The following is a 20,083-nucleotide window of genomic DNA, read 5'->3' as shown; positions in this document are numbered from 1 at the left end:
CACAGCACAGCACAGAATCTAATTTGATTCCATGTCGCCTCGTCTTGCTGTGAATTTCCTTTGAAGTTTGTGGTCCAACATGTGCAGGTGCCAGTGGAAGCTGACTTTTTCACTGCCGATCATCTCCTGTCATGTCCACTCCTTCCGTTAACTTCATTCCAACCTAATATTTAAGCCATGCTGCGTGAAAAGCACATTAAATATTTAATGTGGGTTTTTAGCTTCATCAAAAGCTTGTATCCCATACATTAAATGTTTGCTTTGAAGAGTTTTGACCAAACAGCTCAGTTTTTTTCCTTTAATTTTTTTTTTATATTTTAGGGTTAAAACTGTGCAGCTTCCTATTTTTTTACAAAACGTATGAAACAGCCCAACCTAAATAACAACATTTCTTTTTATTTTGGCAGGATTTAAATCTGTTTTCTCTTGCAATGTTTGATTCCAATCTGCTTGTGGATTACAGACTATATATAGCATTTTTATCTTTAATCTCCCTGTGATTTTACAGCAAAATCCATTTCCAGATGCTCTTCTTTTTTTTGTTGCTCCGTCTCTCACCTCTTCATCCAACATGTAAACAGAAATTTCGCTCAGACTCAATCGATTAAGTGAAGATTTTCCTTATAGGGCTGAGCTGACACAAGCAGACCTGAAGCTCTTCCAAGCAAATTATATTCAATGTGACTTTACGTATATTGATGAATGTTGACCATCCAATGTGCCCGATAAGACGCTGCATCGCTGGGGGACCGCAGGCGATTAATATTTTAGCAGCACCGATTGATTTTCTTTTTTTGCTTCTTGAACCAACATGCTTTCTTGTGACGTGCGAGTCAGTTTCCCTTTCAAGGCTAGGGTAACAAATATCAAATCACTATTTATTTCACTACAACTAAAAAATTTGAAGCTGTAAGCAACTGAATGGCCCATTTACTACCACAACCCCTTTGTAAAACTCACAAAAACCTGAATTTCTGTAGGGTTGTGGCCTTTAACTCGCCATGAACAACATTGTTAAACTGATACTACATATCAAATATACTTTATTTTCCATGTGTGATAATTGGGAATATCTGTATAAATTTTTTTGCCACTTTGTAAAGTCAAATGTACTTTATAACACCGTTTTGGTTAGCCGTGCCCACATGGTCATAGTACATGTAGTGTCCGAGTGTTACAGTTTAATACATACTCTGTGTCAACATCTTGATTTTGGTTTCAACAACGTATAAAACAATATCTGTTTGGGTTAGCTTGAACTATCTGAGCTCAAAATCAATCTCTTGCATGAAGGTTCTCACTTTTACACTAAATGGTTTCCACCGTGAAGGTCAGAGGTCATGACAACGATAGACTTTTTCATTTGTCTTGAAATGCACATTATACGTTTTAATTTTGGTGTCTGTAAGTTAAAGTTTTATTTTTCCGGTCTAGTCACATTAAAAGGGTAAGCCCTTCTAACACTAGAGTTTTACCTTCAGCGTTTACAGGGACTAGCATAACTCTTCAACCATTTACGTATTTAAAATAATTACAGCTGATTCTTCCGCAGAAAAAAGCAGCTTTGTGCTGTTATGCAACACTTTAAGTTAGTATTGTTTTGTATGTTGGGGAAAAGCCATATAAAATCCCATCAGCTGATTAACACTGATCACGTAAAGGGTCAGACTTATGGTTTGTCAAATTGTGTTATTTAGGTGTCGCCGGCAACATCCTCTGTGTTAAAGGGTTAAAATGATGCTCTCAGGACTTTTTTTTTTTTTACTTTATTCATAATTTTTTTGTTATCCAAGAAGGATTTAAATAAATTTTGGTGATGCAAACATTTAACAGTACCAAGACCCATTCCTAAAAGTTCTAAATAGCAATTTGTCTACATTGGAGGGGGACTTTAATGGTGTATTTGGAAAGTGAGGTCTCTTGCCAAAGAAGTAATGACTGCAAAGACTTCACAACATTAGGAGACGTATTATCTCTTAAATTAGTTTCTTCAGGGGGATTAGAAACAAAAAAGATGCAATTGAGCAGTTTTTAATGTTGTCTAGCGAAGATTGTGATGGATTTAAATTCTGAATTGAGATAAACTTTAAGAAAAGTGAAATTCATCCAATTTCAATAGAGATTAAAAAGAGAATTTAAGAACCAGATTTAGTCAAATTTAAACACAGTCCAAAAGAAAAATGGATTGCTTGAAATAAGCAATTTCCAAATACAAATGCAAATTCCAAACCACATATGTTTCTGCTGAAAAAAGAAAATTCAGAAGCCAAAAAACCATGTTCCTCACAGGTAAATAAAAGAAGTTAAAACGATAAATCATTGAAAATGAACCATATTTGTTTCACAAAAAGTACAAATTTATTTGGAGCCCAGAGTTCGAGGGAAAATAAAATGTAATCAGTGAGGTGTAGCAGATGCAGATGTCTCTTCCAGCAAATGTCCCACGTCCTTTTTCTTTAGACTTAATTACCCTTGACAGGAGGGGGAAAATGTCCAGAGGTGGATCACTAACGAAGAAAGAAGCAGCGCATCCTGATGCAGGTAAATCGAAAAGAAAATTAGAAAAAAAAGCAATGGGGGGGGACCCATCAAGGGGTAGGATTATTCAAAGTAAAAATCTTTTGCATACCAATGTGGGTTAATTCCACCCTGATGTTTTCAACTCAGAGAGGTCGACCAAGTACTCGAGTGTGCCTGTGTGAGGATTACAGCTCGTAATCATCTCCCAACATAACAATGCGATGCTTGTCAATGCCACAGAGGTTCAGACACTTGCATACAAAAAGGGGGGGGGGGGGGGGGGGGGCTGGGGGGAAGAGAACTGTGCATCAGCACTGTGACTGTGTGCTCACCATAGATACTGCCAGAGAAGGAAAGGGGAGTATAGGCAGCTAAGACCTCGTCTCCGTAGACCGACTGTCAGTTAGGATGGAGCAGCAGAGGAAAAATGACTGCTCTTTTGTGTTGTTTGCCTTGGTTTGGCTGCCTCCTCCTTGATCGCTCCATGACACGTCTGGCAAATTAATTGGCAACAACAAATGACTATCACCAACCTCTCGATACTTCCAGGTCAGTGTGACCCGTCTGCTTTCTGCACAACAAATCCATCAGGACCTAAAGAAAGGGTGGCCGTGACACACAGGAGAGGAAAGAAATTGGAACGCAAACCTTGACCTGTGCCGACTATTTTCTATTTAAATTTCATTCTGTGACCCTGGGAGATCTGAGGGGTCTAATGCATCTTCTCTGTGCGATTCCGGTGAGGAGGTCAGAGCCAGCCATACATCAAGATGTCGAGTGAATTAGAGAGCTCTGACCAAGACTGCTGTCTGGAAAGTGAGAAGTCCTTCAGAGCAGGCGGTACTCAGTATCTCTGATGGGCACAAAGAGCCTTTACCTCCAGACACTTCAGCAAATCCGTCTGCTTAGACATCAAACACTCTCATTTCATATAACACATCTATTTTTAAGGCTGTTTTCGAACGTTTGCAGTGCAGTGCGTTTGCACTCTCCAGATGTGAAAAAGTGGAGAAATAAATAAACAACAATAATAATGCTATATACCTTTCTTAACCTGCAGTCAATAACTTCATTTCAAAGGTTCATGGCATCATATGCACCTGAGTTCTGCAAGCTTCAACACTGAAAGAGCCAGCAGGTCTTTAGAAAAATAAGATTGGTATTTATGTTACCATTATGGAAAATATGAATGACGTATATGGCATAAATAAAACAAAAAGATAAAATAGCCTTTTTTTAAATGAAATCGTTTGCATGACTTCCTTTCAAAACAAAACAAAATGACCCTTGCTGTATTCTTCAGATCATAACCTAAAATCTGTATACATTTTGTTTTTGTTTTTAAATAGAAAGTCCATTTTATAGTCTGGTGCACCTTGGGTACATATTCTAGCAGTGCTGATTTTTTTGTGGTGCACGGCACTCAAATATCTGTGATCTGAGTGTTTTTGTTTCGGTAACCTACAAAGCCGTGCTGCTTGTTGGAGCATTATGGGTAGTGTAGTCAGGTGCCCACAGGAGTGACACGTACTGTGAATCCACTCTTTGTAAATGACTTAATAAAACTTTGACGTTTTATTTTTTCTTGATGCGCCTTTTAGTCCGAAAATACCTTAAAGATTTAACATTAAAAACATTTTATTTTTCCTTTGACCAAAGAGCCACAATGGAAAAGCCACATGTGGCTCTGGAGCCACAGGTTACTGAGCTCTGATATATAAACATAAATCATGGCATGTTGCACGATATATATTCACGGTTTAAAATCAACTACAACAGAAACATCTGCTATGATGCAATGTAAAAAATTATGCAATGTGAAAAAATAAAAAGGTTAAGGAAGAAGGATAAAGCACTCCCAATAACTCCCAATAACTGCAGATAATCAAGATTATTTAAATGATCTATGAAAGACAAAATGTTCTGTTCAGTTTCACTTATATGATAATAACTGAGCAGTCTACCTGCGATGACAGCCCTGGGGAACAGAAGAACAGCTCAACTCTGGGTGTTAAAGGAGATCTAAGAGCCATTTGACATCATCTGTCCGCCAGTAAAAGGTCCATCAGCTGTGATTTTTATGAATGTTGATTGGGAGAAATATTCCCATTTTCTTTCATTGTCCCTGCTCGCTACCCGTGCCCTCATTAGGACGTGAAATGTCCGTCATTTACGAGTCTGCTCCTCACAATTCAACTCCATTACGCGGAAACTGTGTGAAAGCCACACAGGTGGGGGAGAAGCTGGTGAGAGTATGCCTGCAAACTAAAAGCGTCTAAGGAAGCGTGAAAAGAAATATCAGCAAGTTGAGTGTGAGCCGAGAGCACCTGAGGCTCTCACTGGTAATGCAATCCCTCGCCAAGAACCCTGAGGACCCGCATGGGGGTCAAGGATGGGTAGGTCAGACAGCTGGGCTCCATGCCCGTACCTGAGTCACCTGTCTTGGCATTGCAGTGAGCCAGAAGCAGAAGTAGATAGAGTGCAGAGCCCAAAGGCCATAACTTTCGCCACAGTAACAGCAGGAGAGACAAAGCATGGCTGCACATTATCACTACATTAGAGTGGTCTTTGAGATGGGCTTTACTTGGGAACAGACTCCCACAAAAGACAGAGCTGGTGCCACGGTAATGAGAGTATGAGGACAGTCCTCTGGGGAGACATGAGCCTTTCAGCCAATTCTCAGCTGGTAATTCCATGCAAACAGAGAGAAAGCCACCAGGGCTGCTCAGCGCTTCAGTACAAACCCCATCACAAAACAGAAGATTAGCTGAACCTGAGATGATGAACACACACTAATCCATCATCAAGAAGTTCCTGTTCAGGTCCGACTGGCGGCGAGGACGCCGCAGGGAGGAGCAGCCTGTATTATGGATGCCCCCAGAGTGATTCCAAACCAAGCCAGAGCGGCTGATGAAACCCAGCGGACGATAATTGGCTGGAAAATGACTGATACCACCAACCAGCAGGGACAGAATCCAGGTAAGCCTAACAATGCTGAATGACGCCAGAGAGGCAACTTCAGTGTGTACTTACAGTTTATTGTTTGGAGAAAGCTTTGGGACAATTATTTCTCAAAAGTTAGCCTATTTACAAAAAGATGAATGGCAAAATGGAAAATTGAGATGTCAAAATTCATTTTATCTTGACCTTACAACACCCCAAACATTAGTCAGAACTTTAATCACTCAAAGAGGTGCAGAAAACACAAAAGATATTGCCAGCTAAAATAAAAATGTGAGAAAAGTCAAAGATAAGGGTGGAACACAAAAGAGATTTTGGATTATGCTGATTTGTTGATGCCTGAGTGAAGCTGGATTCTTTTCTGATGAAATAAGCCATTTCCTGTCTTTTGTTTATAATTTCTCTGCATAAATCTCAACAGCTGTTTGAAAACAGAATAAAGGAGGCAATGATATGAAGCGGGAAAGCACAATTTAAAAATACCTGCAAACACAGTTGTTTTCTCTCAAATCTCTTAAAGGACAGTTTCTTCCCACAACAAAACAGCTAATTGGCTGTTGTTAAAAATTCAATTACACCCAACAGTCGCTTTATTAAGAACACCTAGCTAGTAGAGGGTTGGACCCCCTTTTGCTTTCAGAACTGCCTTATTCCATGGTGGCATAGATTCAACAAGGTACTGGAAACATTCCTCAGAGTTTGGTCCATATTGACATGACAGCATCACACAGTTGCTGCAGATTTGTTGGCTGCACATCCATGATGTGAATTTCCCATTCCACCGCATCCTAAGGGTGATCTTTTGGTGGGGATTGACATAGTGCCTTATCCTGCTGGAAGTAACCATCAGAAGATGGTACACTGTGGTCATAAAGGGATGGACATTGTCAGCAACAGTACTCAGGTAGGCTGTGACATTGTAACTATGCTCAGTTGGTACTAAGGGGTCCAAAGTGTGCCAAGAAAATATCCCCCACACCATTACACCACCACCACCAGCCTGAACCGTTGATACAAGGCAAGATAAATCTATGCTTTCATGTTGTTGACGCCAAATTTTGACCTTAACATCCGAATGTTCCAGCAGAAATGGAGACTTCTAAGACCAGACTGTAAGGATTCAGTAGTTTGGTTTTCTTTGTCATGTTTTTGGTTTCCTTGTCAGTCACACCTTCAGGTTCATGATCCACAGCTGTCTTCAGTTCAGTTAATTGCCCTCAGCCTATTTAAGTGTCTTGGTTTCTGTTCTTCCTTGTCAGGTCATCTGCTCTGTTTTGTCACAGGTTTTTTCCCCCTCATAGTTTTGTCATGTTTCAGTTTGCTAATTAAATGTTTTAGTTCCTGTCATCAAGCTTGGTCTCCTGCATTTGGGTCCTCCACCACCAGTTCGTGACAGAATGACCTGACCAGCTTGGTCCCAGCAGGGGAGTTTTCCATCATGCCCATTCCATGCCTTGCCAGATGAGTTCCTGCAGCATTGTTCATGCCATGCCCTTCCACATCAAGCCTATCTGTTCCTGAGGGGGATTGCCGGGACCATCCTTCAAGCATCAAGTTTCCTGTGGAGGGTCACCGGGGCCGCTCCTCTTCATGTCTGTTCCTGAGGAGGGTCGCCGGGCCCACACTTCATGTCCCCTGTCCCGGAGGATGGTCACCATTCCCCCTTGGCTGTGTCACCTGGTCCACAAGAGGGTCACCAGTGCTGCTCCCCTTCATGGTTCCTGTCCCTGGGGAGAGTAATTGGGACTTTCTACACTTCATGCCTATTCACAGAAGGGGTTCTGATGCCCCTCACTTCCGTCTGGCTGCAGGAACCCAAACTGTTCTGGACTTGTTTTTTCATTTTCTGTTCCTCCAGGTCCCCTCCTCCTAGGGGTTTTTGGGCATCTGGAATCTGCCCTTTTCGGGAGGGGTACTGTAAGGATTCAGTGGTTTGGTTTTCTTTGTCATGTTTTTGGTTTCCTTGTCAGTCACACCTTCAGGTTCATGATCCACAGCTGTCTTCAGTTCAGTTAATTGCCCTCAGCCTATTTAAGTGTCTTGGTTTCTGTTCTTCCTTGTCAGGTCATCTGCTCTGTTTTGTCACAGGTTTTTTCCCCCTCATAGTTTTGTCATGTTTCAGTTTGCTAATTAAATGTTTTAGTTCCTGTCATCAAGCTTGGTCTCCTGCATTTGGGTCCTCCACCACCAGTTCGTGACACAGACAATGTTTTTCCAATCTTCTATTGTCCAGTTTAGGTGAGCCTGTGTGAATTGCAGCCTCAGTTTCTCGATCTTAACTGATAGGAGTGGCACCCAGTATGGTCTTCTTCTGCTCTAGCCCGTCTGCCTCAAGTTTGGACGTGTTGTGCGTTCAGAAATGCTCTTCTGCAGACCTCGGTTGTAACCAGTGGTTATTTGAGTTATTGTTGTCTATCAGCTCAAACCAGTCTGGCCATTCTCCTCCCCCACAGAATTGGATAGTTTCTCTCTTTTGGACACTTCTCTGTAAACCGTAGAGATGGCTGTGGGTGAAAATCCCAGTAGATCAGCAGTTTCTGAAATACTCAGACCAGCCCTTCTAGCACCAACAACCATGCCACGTTCAAAGTCACTTCAATCCCCTTTCTTCTCTTTTCTGATGCTCAGTTTATACTGCAGTAGATCGTCTTGACCATGTCTACATTCCTAAATGCATTAAGTTGCTGCCATGTGATTGGCCGATCAGAAATTTGCGTTAATGAGCACTTGGACAGGTGTTCCCTAATGAAATGGCCAGTGAGTGTATACTGTATATCCATTTCATCCACTACGGTGGAAATTTCAGAGTTCAGTGAATGAGGTGGAATGACCCTCTTCATTAAAACAAGCAAAAGTACAGTTAACACCAAAACACCTCCAACTGCATGACAACTCTGATGAGTCACTTTCAAACTCGCTGCAAAGCTCTCAAACACCCCGCTTTGCACAAAAACAATCTACAAGGCTTAAAAGAGAAACAATTCGGTAGAACAACATTTGCATCAACAGAATGCCATGACAACCACCAGACTCCAGAGGGAAAGTATCAAAAATAGAGAAGAAACAATAAATAAGAATAGAATACTTGTTGGTATCTTTACAGAAAAACTTAATCAGTCCTTTCTTAAAGTTACAAAAAAATCTAAATTATAAAAATAAAAGCTTAAAATTCAACTTTAAATGAAAAAAGCTTTACATTACCAGACTTCATGTCGGTTTTGAAGAGTTTGAATTGTAAACAAAGTCTGACCTTAAATTAAAAAAAAACAACAAGCCAACAGAAACTCTGTTCCCCAGTTGGCTCTCCACATACCTTGCAGAGTTTCTGGTAGCGCGGCGATGAGATGGCCATCCTCTGCAGCCTGTGTAAGAAGACCACCACTTTCTGGAGGGAGGTCCGGACCATGGCCATCATCTTACGACTGCTACAAGTCTGCAGCAGCCTGTTCCTGGTCCGCATGCTAGCACTGCCCTACGCCGCTCACATTGTTCTCCCTCTCCCTCCCCCTAGCCAACCGACCAGACCCCAGCCAAGCTGACGTGACGCACACACACTCATGCACACATGGAGAAAAAGAGGAAAAAGCCATTCACGAGCTCACTCAGCCTCTACGCTATGTCACAAACGCTCCACACTCTGAGCCAGAGCTCGCTTCCTCCTCTCTCTTTATAATCAGTCACTGACACATCTCTCACACACAAAACACACAATTCAGGCAAAGCCAACAAGACGAGACTCACTTTCTCCTCCACGCGGACATTCACACGTGCTGCCCAAATGAGAAACACAAATCATTAGTGACGGCCCCCCCTTTAGAGTCAGATGAGGACGAAGAGGAAGTCGAAATGAAATAGAGAGGAGCCGGGGATGCTTGGAGGAGAGAAAGAAGAGTTGAACTGGACAAGCGTCTCCGCGCGCTGCTCACTTTTTACTGCTTCAGCTTTGAGGAGTAGGACGGAGTGAAGGAAACACAGAGGGAGACAGAGAAAGACAGCACGCACAGTGTGAGGGGAGACAAACAACAGCACATGCAGAGAATCCATCAATGCGCAAGAAGAACAAATGAGATGCACAACAATCAGAACGCGTTTCACTCTCCTCCGAGGATTACCTCCATTTATTTACTGGCTAAAGCTGCTGCAGCTCCATGATCTAAACACACGTAAAACTCTTATAATGTGTTTGAATCGAGAAACAAACTCAGAGTCTAAAACTCTTACAGAATTTTCGAAAAAATCTTTTAAAAAAAAGCATTACTGGATCATAAGACAGAGGTAAAAGTATAAGTAGAAATCATGTATAAAGGAACCTCACTGTACAATCACTCACGATTCTTGAAAGGGGGATGACATTATACAAATAAAGAAAAAAAAAAGAAAAAATTTTATGGTTTGGCTTTTTTACATTAAAGCCAGCCCCTAGTGGTTCATCAAGGTAATTCAAGTTCAAAAAGGGTGTTAAATTAATCAACAAACCTGGTTGAAAGGGGAAAAAACAGAGCATTAAAAAGAAAATGTAAAAAAAAAAAGATCCAAACACGACAAAAAAGTATCAAATATTTGTAATGAGTTAAATTTAAATAATTTCTACAAAAAGTATCAAAGATTACAAAAATGATAAATAAGTGTGAGTGGGTTTTGTTTTTTAAACTTTTATCTAAAGAAGGAAAAAACTAACTGGTTTTTCCCTGTATTTCTGTTTTTGACAAATCAAACGTAATAATAGAATGAGCACAGACACTAACGCTGTTCTCTGCTTCAAGTCCTTGGATTCTGAGTTATGGACACAAATGAAGAGAAGCAAAAAAGTTCCATAGTGACAGCTTACATTTGTGATTGTGCACCTGCAGCACAAAATGATGGAAATGATCTCACTACAGAGTTTCAATCATGTTTAAAGACCACCTGAATCATCTTGCGATCCATTTTAAAGCATTCCCAATGGTCTATATTACTTGTGATTATGTTGTTTTTAGCAAAAATATTAAAACCTGTCTACTACAGGTGACTACTACCTGTTTACTAGGTCAAATTTGATTAGACATTTGCCTCCAAGTGGTGGGCAGGACTGTTGGTAAACAGCAACCCCGCCCCCCTTCCCCTTCCCGTGGCTGAGGTGTGAGTAGGGAGCTTGTGGCCTGCGTATTTCTACGTCACAAATACACTCTTACTCAAGTTGAAATTTCCTCCATTATTAGAAGAATGCCCCCGGAACATGTTAAAACCCTGCAATCAAATGTTTTTTCTCAGAGTGGGTCTTTAACCAGCGAAGGCATCCTCCACTCAGAGTATTGACTGCTGCTTCATGCAGAATAAGAGTGTCTGAGACTTCTGTTCAGGTTTTTTCTGGTAAACATATCAAAGACCTTGTATTTTCTTCTTGAGATAGAAATCTTGGTTTTTAAGGCAAAGTATGGGGTGAAATTTCCAGAGAATATGAACACAATACATTGTTGATTCCATGACAATGACAGTGTGTTTTTACTGTTTGTAGGAGTTTATGCAAGCAGCTTTATTATTTTAGAAAAAGTAGAAATCCAGTTGCATATATTAAGGTTTCCATTAGTAAACTACCTGATAGAAGCCTTGCAACATCTTTCATTTCACGCCCTTTATTTTCTTTGAAAGTCAGGTGCTGCCAGCAGCCTTTGTCATGCATATAGGCTCTTGAATAAACCTGATGAAATGTCATTTACAAGCCACCATACCATACAATATCAAGGTGTTTTTTTTTTCTAATCTGTGCCCAAAAAATAACTTTTCATTAATTTTAGCATTGAAAAAAGCAGGTTAGCTGAAAAAACACAATCATATTCTGTTTGCTTAATATGAATTGAAACTTTGTTTGAACCAGAAATTGTAATCTCATCTCTGATTCAGGTAATATTTTATAGAAAAATAAAACTCTGGTCTTGAAAGGTCTCCCTTCACTTGTAAGTGAATCGTGATGTGATTTAAAACCGTAAAACCGAGTACGAACCCCAAAAAAGCTGGAAGATGTTGCATTATTAGTGGGAAAAAAAGAGTTATTAATATTTGCAAGTTAGAGAATTAGTGGGTTTGTTTCTTGTACTGGAAAGAGCTTGTTTGTGCAACAGCACCACAAATGATGAGCTAGTGAAACTATTCGGAGAATTTAGTCAGATCTTATGAGTGCAGCACATTTTTTAAACTTTACAAACAACAAACAAATAGTTAAGAAGTCAGTCCATTCTATCTGATTATTTAAAAGAACTCCTGCATCTTGTCTGTGTAAGTGGTAAACATGTCTAGTTCTAGAAGAGTGGTGTAAACACCCTTTTAAAAGACACATCAGCTGATATTACATCTTTAAACAGTCCTAAACTATCTAGAATGCTGGATAAGAGTTTTAGATCAACAGAAAAAAATATTTCCTAAGAGCAGCAAAAATAAATTAATATTTAAGCTATTTATGGACTTACTTTCAATTAAAATGTCAAAGAATTAGCTAAATATTTGGACAAATCTTGTGTCGATGTGTTAAATAATCCCACATGGTGACGCCTGGATAAATAAAATGAGTAAACAAACAGACAAAAAAAGATTGAAAAAGTAATTAAGTTTAGTGTCAAAAGCCTTTGCATGTCCTCAGATTGCCCTTTCATTGCCCTATGCTTTAGCCACAGGACTCTACACACGCACCGGCGCACGAACCGCGGTTCAGCTGCTGAGCGATGCAGTAATGAAGGGCGACACTCAGATAACGGGCTTGCACCTGTGCATGCACTTGTCTGTCCGCTTCCCGCCTTACCTCCAGCTCTCGCCTCAGCTGCTTCGTGTGGGTGGAGTCCTGAGACACGTCCTCCTTACGAGAGGCGTCAGCCAGGACGTTCACCGTAGTCTCCGCCTCCTGAAGCCATCGGAGGGAGGACTCCACGTCCTTCAGAGAGACCTGCACTTCTTTCAACTGGCTGTCGAGCTCATTGTGACGCTCGCTCGCCCTGAAAATGGACACAGAACCTATCAAACATCTCAGAAAGGATAACAAAAGCTGGATCAGGGTGATGCACGTACCTGCTGCTGATGGTCTTCCAGGCAACAGAGAGTTTTTCTGAGACCTCTTTGACCCTCCTGGTGTCATCAGAAGAATATTCTTGTAAAAGCTGGTTGGACAGCTCGTTGAAGGCTGCCACCATCGCCTGGCCTCGACCCAAAGTTTGTAGAAAATCCTGCAAAGCAGACAGTGGTGTAAAGCTTAAAACTTGAATATGAGAATCTCATTCTTAGAACTGCATTTATTACTGGAAGATTAAGATTTTTAACACCATCCTTCCTGTAAGTAATTGTTTTCTTCCTGAGCTCCAAAACATGTGCAAAGCTTCCTACCTGGTATGTGTTTAACATCCTCTTAGTCAAGGACAAAAACATAAGATTGAATTTATTCCACTTAAAAAAACAAACTGCCATACTTGGTACTAGGAGAGTCCCATTCTTTAAATAAAAACTAGATTTATTTACCCATCTGGACTTATGTATTCTGGATTCTGTCGCCCTCTAGTGTTCAGTTGCTACTATATTGATTTAACCCTTGTGCTATCCTAGGCTCTTTAACATTGGGAGTTGGGTCATGTAGACCCATTAGACAATGCACTGAACCTTTTTTCTTCAATAAATTGTGATCTTCACTGGTGACCATGGATTACATGAAATCCTCTCCACCTTTATCCACCTTTGTCATGATAGGGAGAACACATCAATGTAAGGGTGGGGTCATAGGATAGCACAAGGGTTAAACAAAAGTGCAGAAAGCAATCCATCTAATATTTGAGACTTTGTAAACAACTTCCTGACAGAAGTTATCCATCCATTAAGACACAGCCTCACAGACCTAAAGAATATCAAAGTTACAAGATAAAAGGAATGAAAAGTTTCTCTAACCTTACTGTCCTCAAACTGTTTGGTCAGAGGATCTCTGGACCTCTGAAGCAGTTTCTGGAAATGTCCGTCGGTGTGCCCAACTAGAGCAGTCACCTCCTTCCTGTGCTCCTCCCACTGGTTGCTGTGGCCGGTCATGTTATCCAGCTGCAGGAGGCGAGCCTCCACGCCATGCTGCGTGCTGTCCCACTGGCTGCGCACTCTCTCCACTACAGCCAGACATACAGATAAACATCAGGAGAGATTATCCTAAATGCATCCTGTTCAAATTAGGACTCAACTTAGATGATCAGCATGAAGGAAAATTTGCAAAGTTAGATTTAAAAATGCAAATCATGTTTGGTGAATTTATAGGAATATATAGGATTTATAGGAATAGATAGGATTTTTTTTGATTTATTTAAAAAAATAAAAAAATAAAACACTATTTACTGTACATTTCTTTAAAAATTCAATTAAAACTTGTTTTTTTGTCAAACCCTCATATCATTGTAAGTGGGCGGAGCAGTTTGGGACCTCGAAGGAATTTTAAGCACAACAAAAATCATCAATTATTTTTAAAGGTTTTCTTTTTTTTTTAAAGTTAATGTATTTATATTTTAGTGAATTACAATAATTAATTATTGTTTTCTAATTGAACCATTTACACCTTAATATTTGTTATTTATAAGGAAATTTTACATGAATGTTGTCCCTTTTCTGCGTAGTTTGTGTGTTTCTCATGCACATACATTTCTCAGTGATGGAAGTGCGAACATCCACATCAGAAGTTTTGTTTTTGATGTTCTGAGCCAAAGTGAAGATATCCTCCAGCTGGGAGTGTCGCTGCTCCAAATCGACTTTCGTCACCTGAAAGAAACAAAAACAGTAAATATTCTTATTGTGACCTCATCATTGTGACATTAATGTCTTTTTTCTAGGTTGTTCTTGTTCTTTTGTCTTTGCACTTTGTCTTTCAAAGTGCTCCTCCAGGAGGCTTCGGGGTTTATTGCTTGGCCTGCACCAAATAAGACAATGTTTGTCGATACTTCAGCCTGGAAGCTGTTAACTATTCTGCTGTGAAAGACGTTTTAAATCCACTGCTGCTTCTCTATTTGTGGCTTTGAGTGCCCTCTGCTCTCATGAGTGAGATCAGTAAGAAATCCTTTTTTCCCCTCTTAAATAAATAGGAATTTTTTTTATATTTTTACACTTTATTCAAAGCTGTCCACCAGATGTCATTCTCCTCTGTGGTTCCTCACCTGAAGGCGTCCAATAACCGTCCTGATCTCATTTGTGTCCCCCACAGTGACAATGTTCGACTTGAGCATTTGGGTGACGAGAATCAGCCAGTCTGCCAGTTCTGTGGCTCTCTGGTTGAGATCGGTGGGGCGTACTGAGTCCGGCGTGTCCTGGGCTCGGATGTGGGGGTCCTCGCTGGTTAAGCTGACCATCTGAACAGCTGCAGGAACAACATACTGCTGATGTGTCCAAGGAGACATGGTAGGCTGAAGAGACTCTCTTAGCTGGCCATCCAGGGTTTTCCAAGCAGAAGCAAGATGCTCTACCTTACCCTGAAGAAAATAAAAGGAAAAGAATTTAGAGCCTATGCCATAGTATGATGTTTTTAGCTGACAATAGGTGGAGGTGTTGACCTTTTCCAGAGGTAACAGCTGCTGTTGTCTCTGCAGCTCAATGGAATGAGCCAGCAGCTCCTCAAGGTCCTTCTTTCTGTCCTTCATAGAAGTCTCCAGAGCCTGAAGAAATGCAAAAATGTCCTCAGTGCTCTCTGTAATGGAACCCTATTTTTGTGAGTATGTTCTTGTGATGAATTTAGCACAATACCTGTGCTTGGACAGAATTTAGGCCTTGAGACGTGATTGTTTGGTTTGTCACAACAACCCAGTCTGACAGCCGGTTGACCCGGTCCTGAAACTGGGCGTGGCTCTGCAGGTTGGTTTCCACCTCCCCGACCTTGTTGAGCAACTCGGTCACCTGCAGGTGAAGAAGACGGATTGTGTTCAAAAAGATCTCAGACAATTAGTCACCAAAAAGCTGCGGCAGCTTGCATCAACCTTGCTCCACTTCAGATTGATCGATCGCAGTTTTCCTAAATGCTGATCTCTGGTCAGCGGGCTCAAACTGGGACTGGCCAGGATCTGAGAAGCGTGCTTGTTCACCCAGCCTAGTTGTTCATTCTGTGCATCCATTTCCTCAGCGAGGGCCTGCAAATAACATTCACATGTTTGTACAGTCTTCATTTTAGCAAGTATCGTGTCCCATAACCCGAAAAAAAATAAAATAAATAATAAAAGGGAAATGTGACTGGATGAAGCACACGTTTTGCTGCACCTTGAGCTCCTTAAAGTTGTGGTCAGTTGCAGAAACGGGCAGGGAATGGACTGCGTTTTCTGCCTGCTCCAGCCACTCAGCCAGCTCCTCGCGCCTCCTCACTAGGTCTGCCACGGAGGAATCTCCTCCAGGAAGCCTACACACAAAGGGCACAAAGATCTCAGCTTCCAGTACACACCGGCTCTGATCCTAAACTAAATGGCGGATGCGCCACGAACAAAACAATGCCAAACATAGCCACACCAAATATGACATTATAATAACATATTTTATACTCAAGTTACCCCCAGTAAAAATTTTCATTTCATTAAAAAAACTCATGCAAAACTTGATTTTGTTTGCCATTTTGAAATTTAATGTACATCTAACCGCTATATTAGGTTCAAATACAAATGGCTATAAATTGAAATGACTGGTTGCTTTTACTGACCTCAAACAGATTTCCTGTGGTACATGGCGCTCAATAATCATGTCAAAATATTTTTGTCTGACTTTGTTTAACAATTTTCAGAAGTGTTCCCAGTAATCTTTTAATTATAATTATGGCGTTTTGAGCCAAAATAAAAAAATATGTCATTTTCCAGGACTGAGTTTCTGCAGATATATTCTCAATCATCATAAAAATGCCACAAAAACACGTTAAAAACACCAAAAACACAATTTTTATTAGAGTGGGCCTTTACTATTGTTACAAAATTGTAATTGTCTTTCTTTTTTATTTCCTTTATTATTTCCAAATGGGCTATTTATGATGAATTACAAGGGCCACATTCTCAATCGCTTGCATGTTTTCAATCTGATTTCAACCTAAACCAGTTTTAAATATTTCCTTTTTCTGAATTATTTGGGGAATATAAGGAGAAATTTAGGCCAACTTATATATTACATTTAGCTAAAATGCACACAAAAAGTTTTCTTCCAAAGCCATGCAAATCAGTATCATCTGCAAAAAAATACCTTTTGTGTATTTAATTAAATTCACATAATTCAAATAAAATATAAAGTTTTACACCCATCGTTTACCCCTATGCAGCGTTGATTTATTTCTACATAAACAGCTGTTTAATTAACTTTTATCGCAGGACTTTATTGTTCTATTTTATGATTTATGATTTTGTTTTTCCATGCTTACCTGCGCTGCCTGTCTGAGAATTGTTGCTGCACTGCTCTCCACCGCTGACCCAGAGTTTCTAACTTGTCTTCAAGCAGCGATCCATCAGGAGATGAAAGCTTTCCAATTATCTGCTTCCCGGTGCGGTTCAGTCCAGAAAGAACCGCCTGATGGCTGGCAAGGCCTTCCTCCAACTCCTAACATGGAAGGCAGAAAGAATAAATTACACCAAATTAATCATTTTTCCTCTCTAATTCAAATCTCTCCAAGCACATTTCTTATTTACACCTCAACATAATTTGCACGCAGCCGATATTTAGGATTCCAAACTGCTACCTTCCACTTTGAGAGATTTAGTGAGCCAGAACAGATGCGTTAAGGTGAATGATTGTGGAGTCCCACACACCGTGAGTCAGCTAATAGATCCCTCAATTCCCCTCGACTCTGATCCGTCGACTGCTTCTTAGTAGCCGTGAAACCCTGTGCGAGTACTGCGGTTAGGAGAGCATCGCAAATCACACTGATGGAGGAGGTCAGCGATGATGCAGCAGCTTCACCGATTTGAACTTCCCACAGCAATCAAAATGCCACTTTAGCAATCAAACAAAACTAAATTAAAAAGTCCCTTCTGATCTCTCCCCGCACTGCTCATCATTTTTGCGCTCTCTAATCGATCGCTTTATGTGTTGAGTGTTTATGAGGTACAGCACAGGGCCCATTTATTTCTCCCCAGAAAATGACAAGCAATCATGGTCTGGATCTACCCATACCTTAAAGTTTTCACTTTGCAGAGAAATGCTTTCAATAAGTAAGAATTTATCAAGACAAATGTGGAAAAAATCTGCATCCCAATAACCAGTAAAATGCATACATTTAAATCCAAACGCTGCACCAGAAAGTACTGACCGCTTGCTGTTGCCGGGCAGATTTCAGGTCCGGCGGTCCATCGGCGCCCATGCCCTCAGACAGAAGCGTCTCTGCATCCGTCAGCCACTGAGAAAGCTCCTTTAAGTCGCAGTGAAACTGTTCCCACTCCTCTACAGCTCGGTCAAAGCTCCTGCAAAACAACATAGATAACTAACATTTCATCCAGATTAGACTAAAAGTATTAACTGTTAAGTTTAAATTAAAAAAAAAGATAATTTCAGGACTTTATAAAATGAACGGTATATTAATGGTTGTGGCATTTACAATTCTATATTTAAAGGGACATTGATAAAGTTTTGTTTTTGCATTTTATATTTTTATTTGGTTTGAATGCCAGAAAAAAAAAAAAGATTGTACATCTTTATTCATGTTAACCTGCATAAATAGGAGCCCTTTGATGTTTGTTTCAAACAAAATAAACAAATGACATTTATAATATTGTAATATCTAGTGACTTATAAAAGAAAAAAATGGGGAAGAAATGTATGATTAACTTTTCTATGCTTCCATTTCTTTTTATGGTCTGTTTTATCCGTTTTTCCTTTACCATTACCATGAAAGAAATCTTGATTGCACACTAAAAAATATAGAAAGAAATAATTTAAAAATTAATGCAAAAAATGAAAGAAAATAAAAAATATCATTTTCAACATATGTTATTCATTGTGCAGAATATCTAGTATTTGTCAAGTTAATAAAAGTGGAAACTGTTTTTTTTTCCTTTTTCTGTAAAACATCGATCCAAGTTCGAATCTGCACCAAATCTCCCATTATTGCGTCTGCATATGAATTATGTCCAGGTACCCTTTGCGATGATTGTACATGCGGTTGAGTCTATCCCACTCTGCGTCAAGCTGTGCCAGAGCGTCCCCGATCTGTGCGGCTTCAGCATGAGAAGCTTCCTGGATGACGTCGGGGTGCCGCTCGTGGATCCCCGTGACCTTATCGCCCAGATTCTCCAGACTCTCCTGGATAATCTAAAAGACGAGCAAACGAAAGTCACTCGACAAAAGTTCATGCAAATTCTACATTTATGTGACATCTTTAGAATAAGGTGTGTTTTAGCAGCTTGTGTTTGTTGCACCTGGAGTGTGTCCTCCTGGCTGGAAAAGTCTTCATAAAGGCCCCCGCTCAGCTCAGAGGAGTTCAGGAGCAACTCATTGTCCGCCATAGCAAGGAGGACTTTATTGATCTCCAACAGGTAGTCTGAGGGAGTCAGAGACGGCGAGCTGCTGAGCCCTGATGCTGACATCTCCTGCATCAAAACAAGAAGAAAAGTTCTTGACGTCCAAAATACTGTGAAAAGAATCTGCACCTGCAAAACCACCAAAAATATTTGACCAAATCCCTCTCAGAAAGACCCAAACCATCCTAAGTAAATACTTGTTTAGTCCCTCACCTGAGCTGACAGCTCTGATGTTCTCTCCTCAAAGTGAGAAGATGGCGCCTCTAAAGGCCCTTTCATCTCAACGAAACGCCGCATCATCAGCTCCTAAAGCCCAAACACAACTCCGTTTTCTTTAGGCTTGTCCTTAACAGGCATTGTTACTTGAGAAAACAACTGAGTCTCACCCTGTGAGCAGAATATTGGCTCTGCAGCCGGAGCAGCATCACCCGCAGCTCCTCCCTCTCGTCTTCTTCTGAGGTTTGCTGCAGCAGTTCTTCTCCTCTTCTTAGCAGTTCTTCCATGTTGGCTTTCTCTGCATCCATCTGAAGGAAGAGGAAAAAGCCGGGTTTAGTTTTTTCAATAAAGCTATTTGAAGCCCGTCTGTTAAAAACATTAAAAAGGAGAAATCTGTTCAAATCTGCAAATATCCAAATCACTGAGGATATAAATTCACACATTTTAGATAAGAAATGCGGTTTGGGAGGTGCAATGACCTCCCTTTGGGTCACTCAACGTTTTTATGTGTTAAACTATAATTTTTTTATCACATAAACTTTGAATAAACTCTAATCTTTAAACATTTACTATAGGAATAGTCTTATCAGATAGCAGCTTTTACTGTATAAACTTTAGTCAAATCTAATAAAACCACAAAAGAAAAAGGAAACACCCAAGTCAAACATTCTTTGCTTCCGTTTAAAGTCCAGGCAAACATTGGAAGAAAGTAAAAACCTTCTCATCATCCTGCAGGTTTACTGTGTCCTGCTGCTGCAGAGTCTGCAGAGTGTCCTGAAGCTCTGCCCGAAGCTCCTTTATTTCAGTTCGGACCACAGTTTTAGGAAGCTGGGGTCTTTCTGCACGGGTCTCCTGTCCAACCTTGAGAAAAGAAGATAAAAATATATTTGTAAAGGCTTATTAGTCATCTTTTTTTTTTGGCAAGCAAAATAAGA

General features: G+C 40.4%; 1 protein-coding gene across 6 annotated transcripts in view; it reads right to left on the bottom strand.

Moving 5' to 3' along the window:
• utrn (utrophin) overlaps positions 1–20,083 on the bottom strand; it is a 143,423-nt gene that overhangs the window by 89,207 nt on the left and 34,133 nt on the right. For all 6 annotated transcript variants that reach the window (XM_023953087.2, XM_023953086.2, XM_023953091.2 and 3 more), the window contains 16 exons: positions 19,866–20,009; positions 19,319–19,456; positions 19,146–19,238; positions 18,831–19,001; positions 18,551–18,723; positions 17,726–17,876; positions 16,841–17,016; positions 15,709–15,844; positions 15,432–15,581; positions 15,202–15,351; positions 15,012–15,113; positions 14,619–14,930; positions 14,109–14,226; positions 13,381–13,586; positions 12,517–12,671; positions 12,254–12,443 (listed from right to left, as the gene is read on the bottom strand). In XM_023953087.2, the coding sequence (XP_023808855.1) occupies positions 12,254–12,443; positions 12,517–12,671; positions 13,381–13,586; positions 14,109–14,226; positions 14,619–14,930; positions 15,012–15,113; positions 15,202–15,351; positions 15,432–15,581; positions 15,709–15,844; positions 16,841–17,016; positions 17,726–17,876; positions 18,551–18,723; positions 18,831–19,001; positions 19,146–19,238; positions 19,319–19,456; positions 19,866–20,009 (2,565 nt within the window). The remainder of the gene's footprint in view (positions 1–12,253; positions 12,444–12,516; positions 12,672–13,380; positions 13,587–14,108; positions 14,227–14,618; positions 14,931–15,011; positions 15,114–15,201; positions 15,352–15,431; positions 15,582–15,708; positions 15,845–16,840; positions 17,017–17,725; positions 17,877–18,550; positions 18,724–18,830; positions 19,002–19,145; positions 19,239–19,318; positions 19,457–19,865; positions 20,010–20,083) is intronic.

The sequence above is a fragment of the Oryzias latipes genome, chromosome 24 (genome assembly GCF_053564925.1).
Source record: "Oryzias latipes strain Hd-rR chromosome 24, Olatipes_Hd-rR_3.1".
NCBI classification, from domain to species: domain Eukaryota; kingdom Metazoa; phylum Chordata; class Actinopteri; order Beloniformes; family Adrianichthyidae; genus Oryzias; species Oryzias latipes.
Note: the sequence above shows the minus strand (reverse complement) of the source record. Positions and strands in the feature narration are given on the sequence as shown.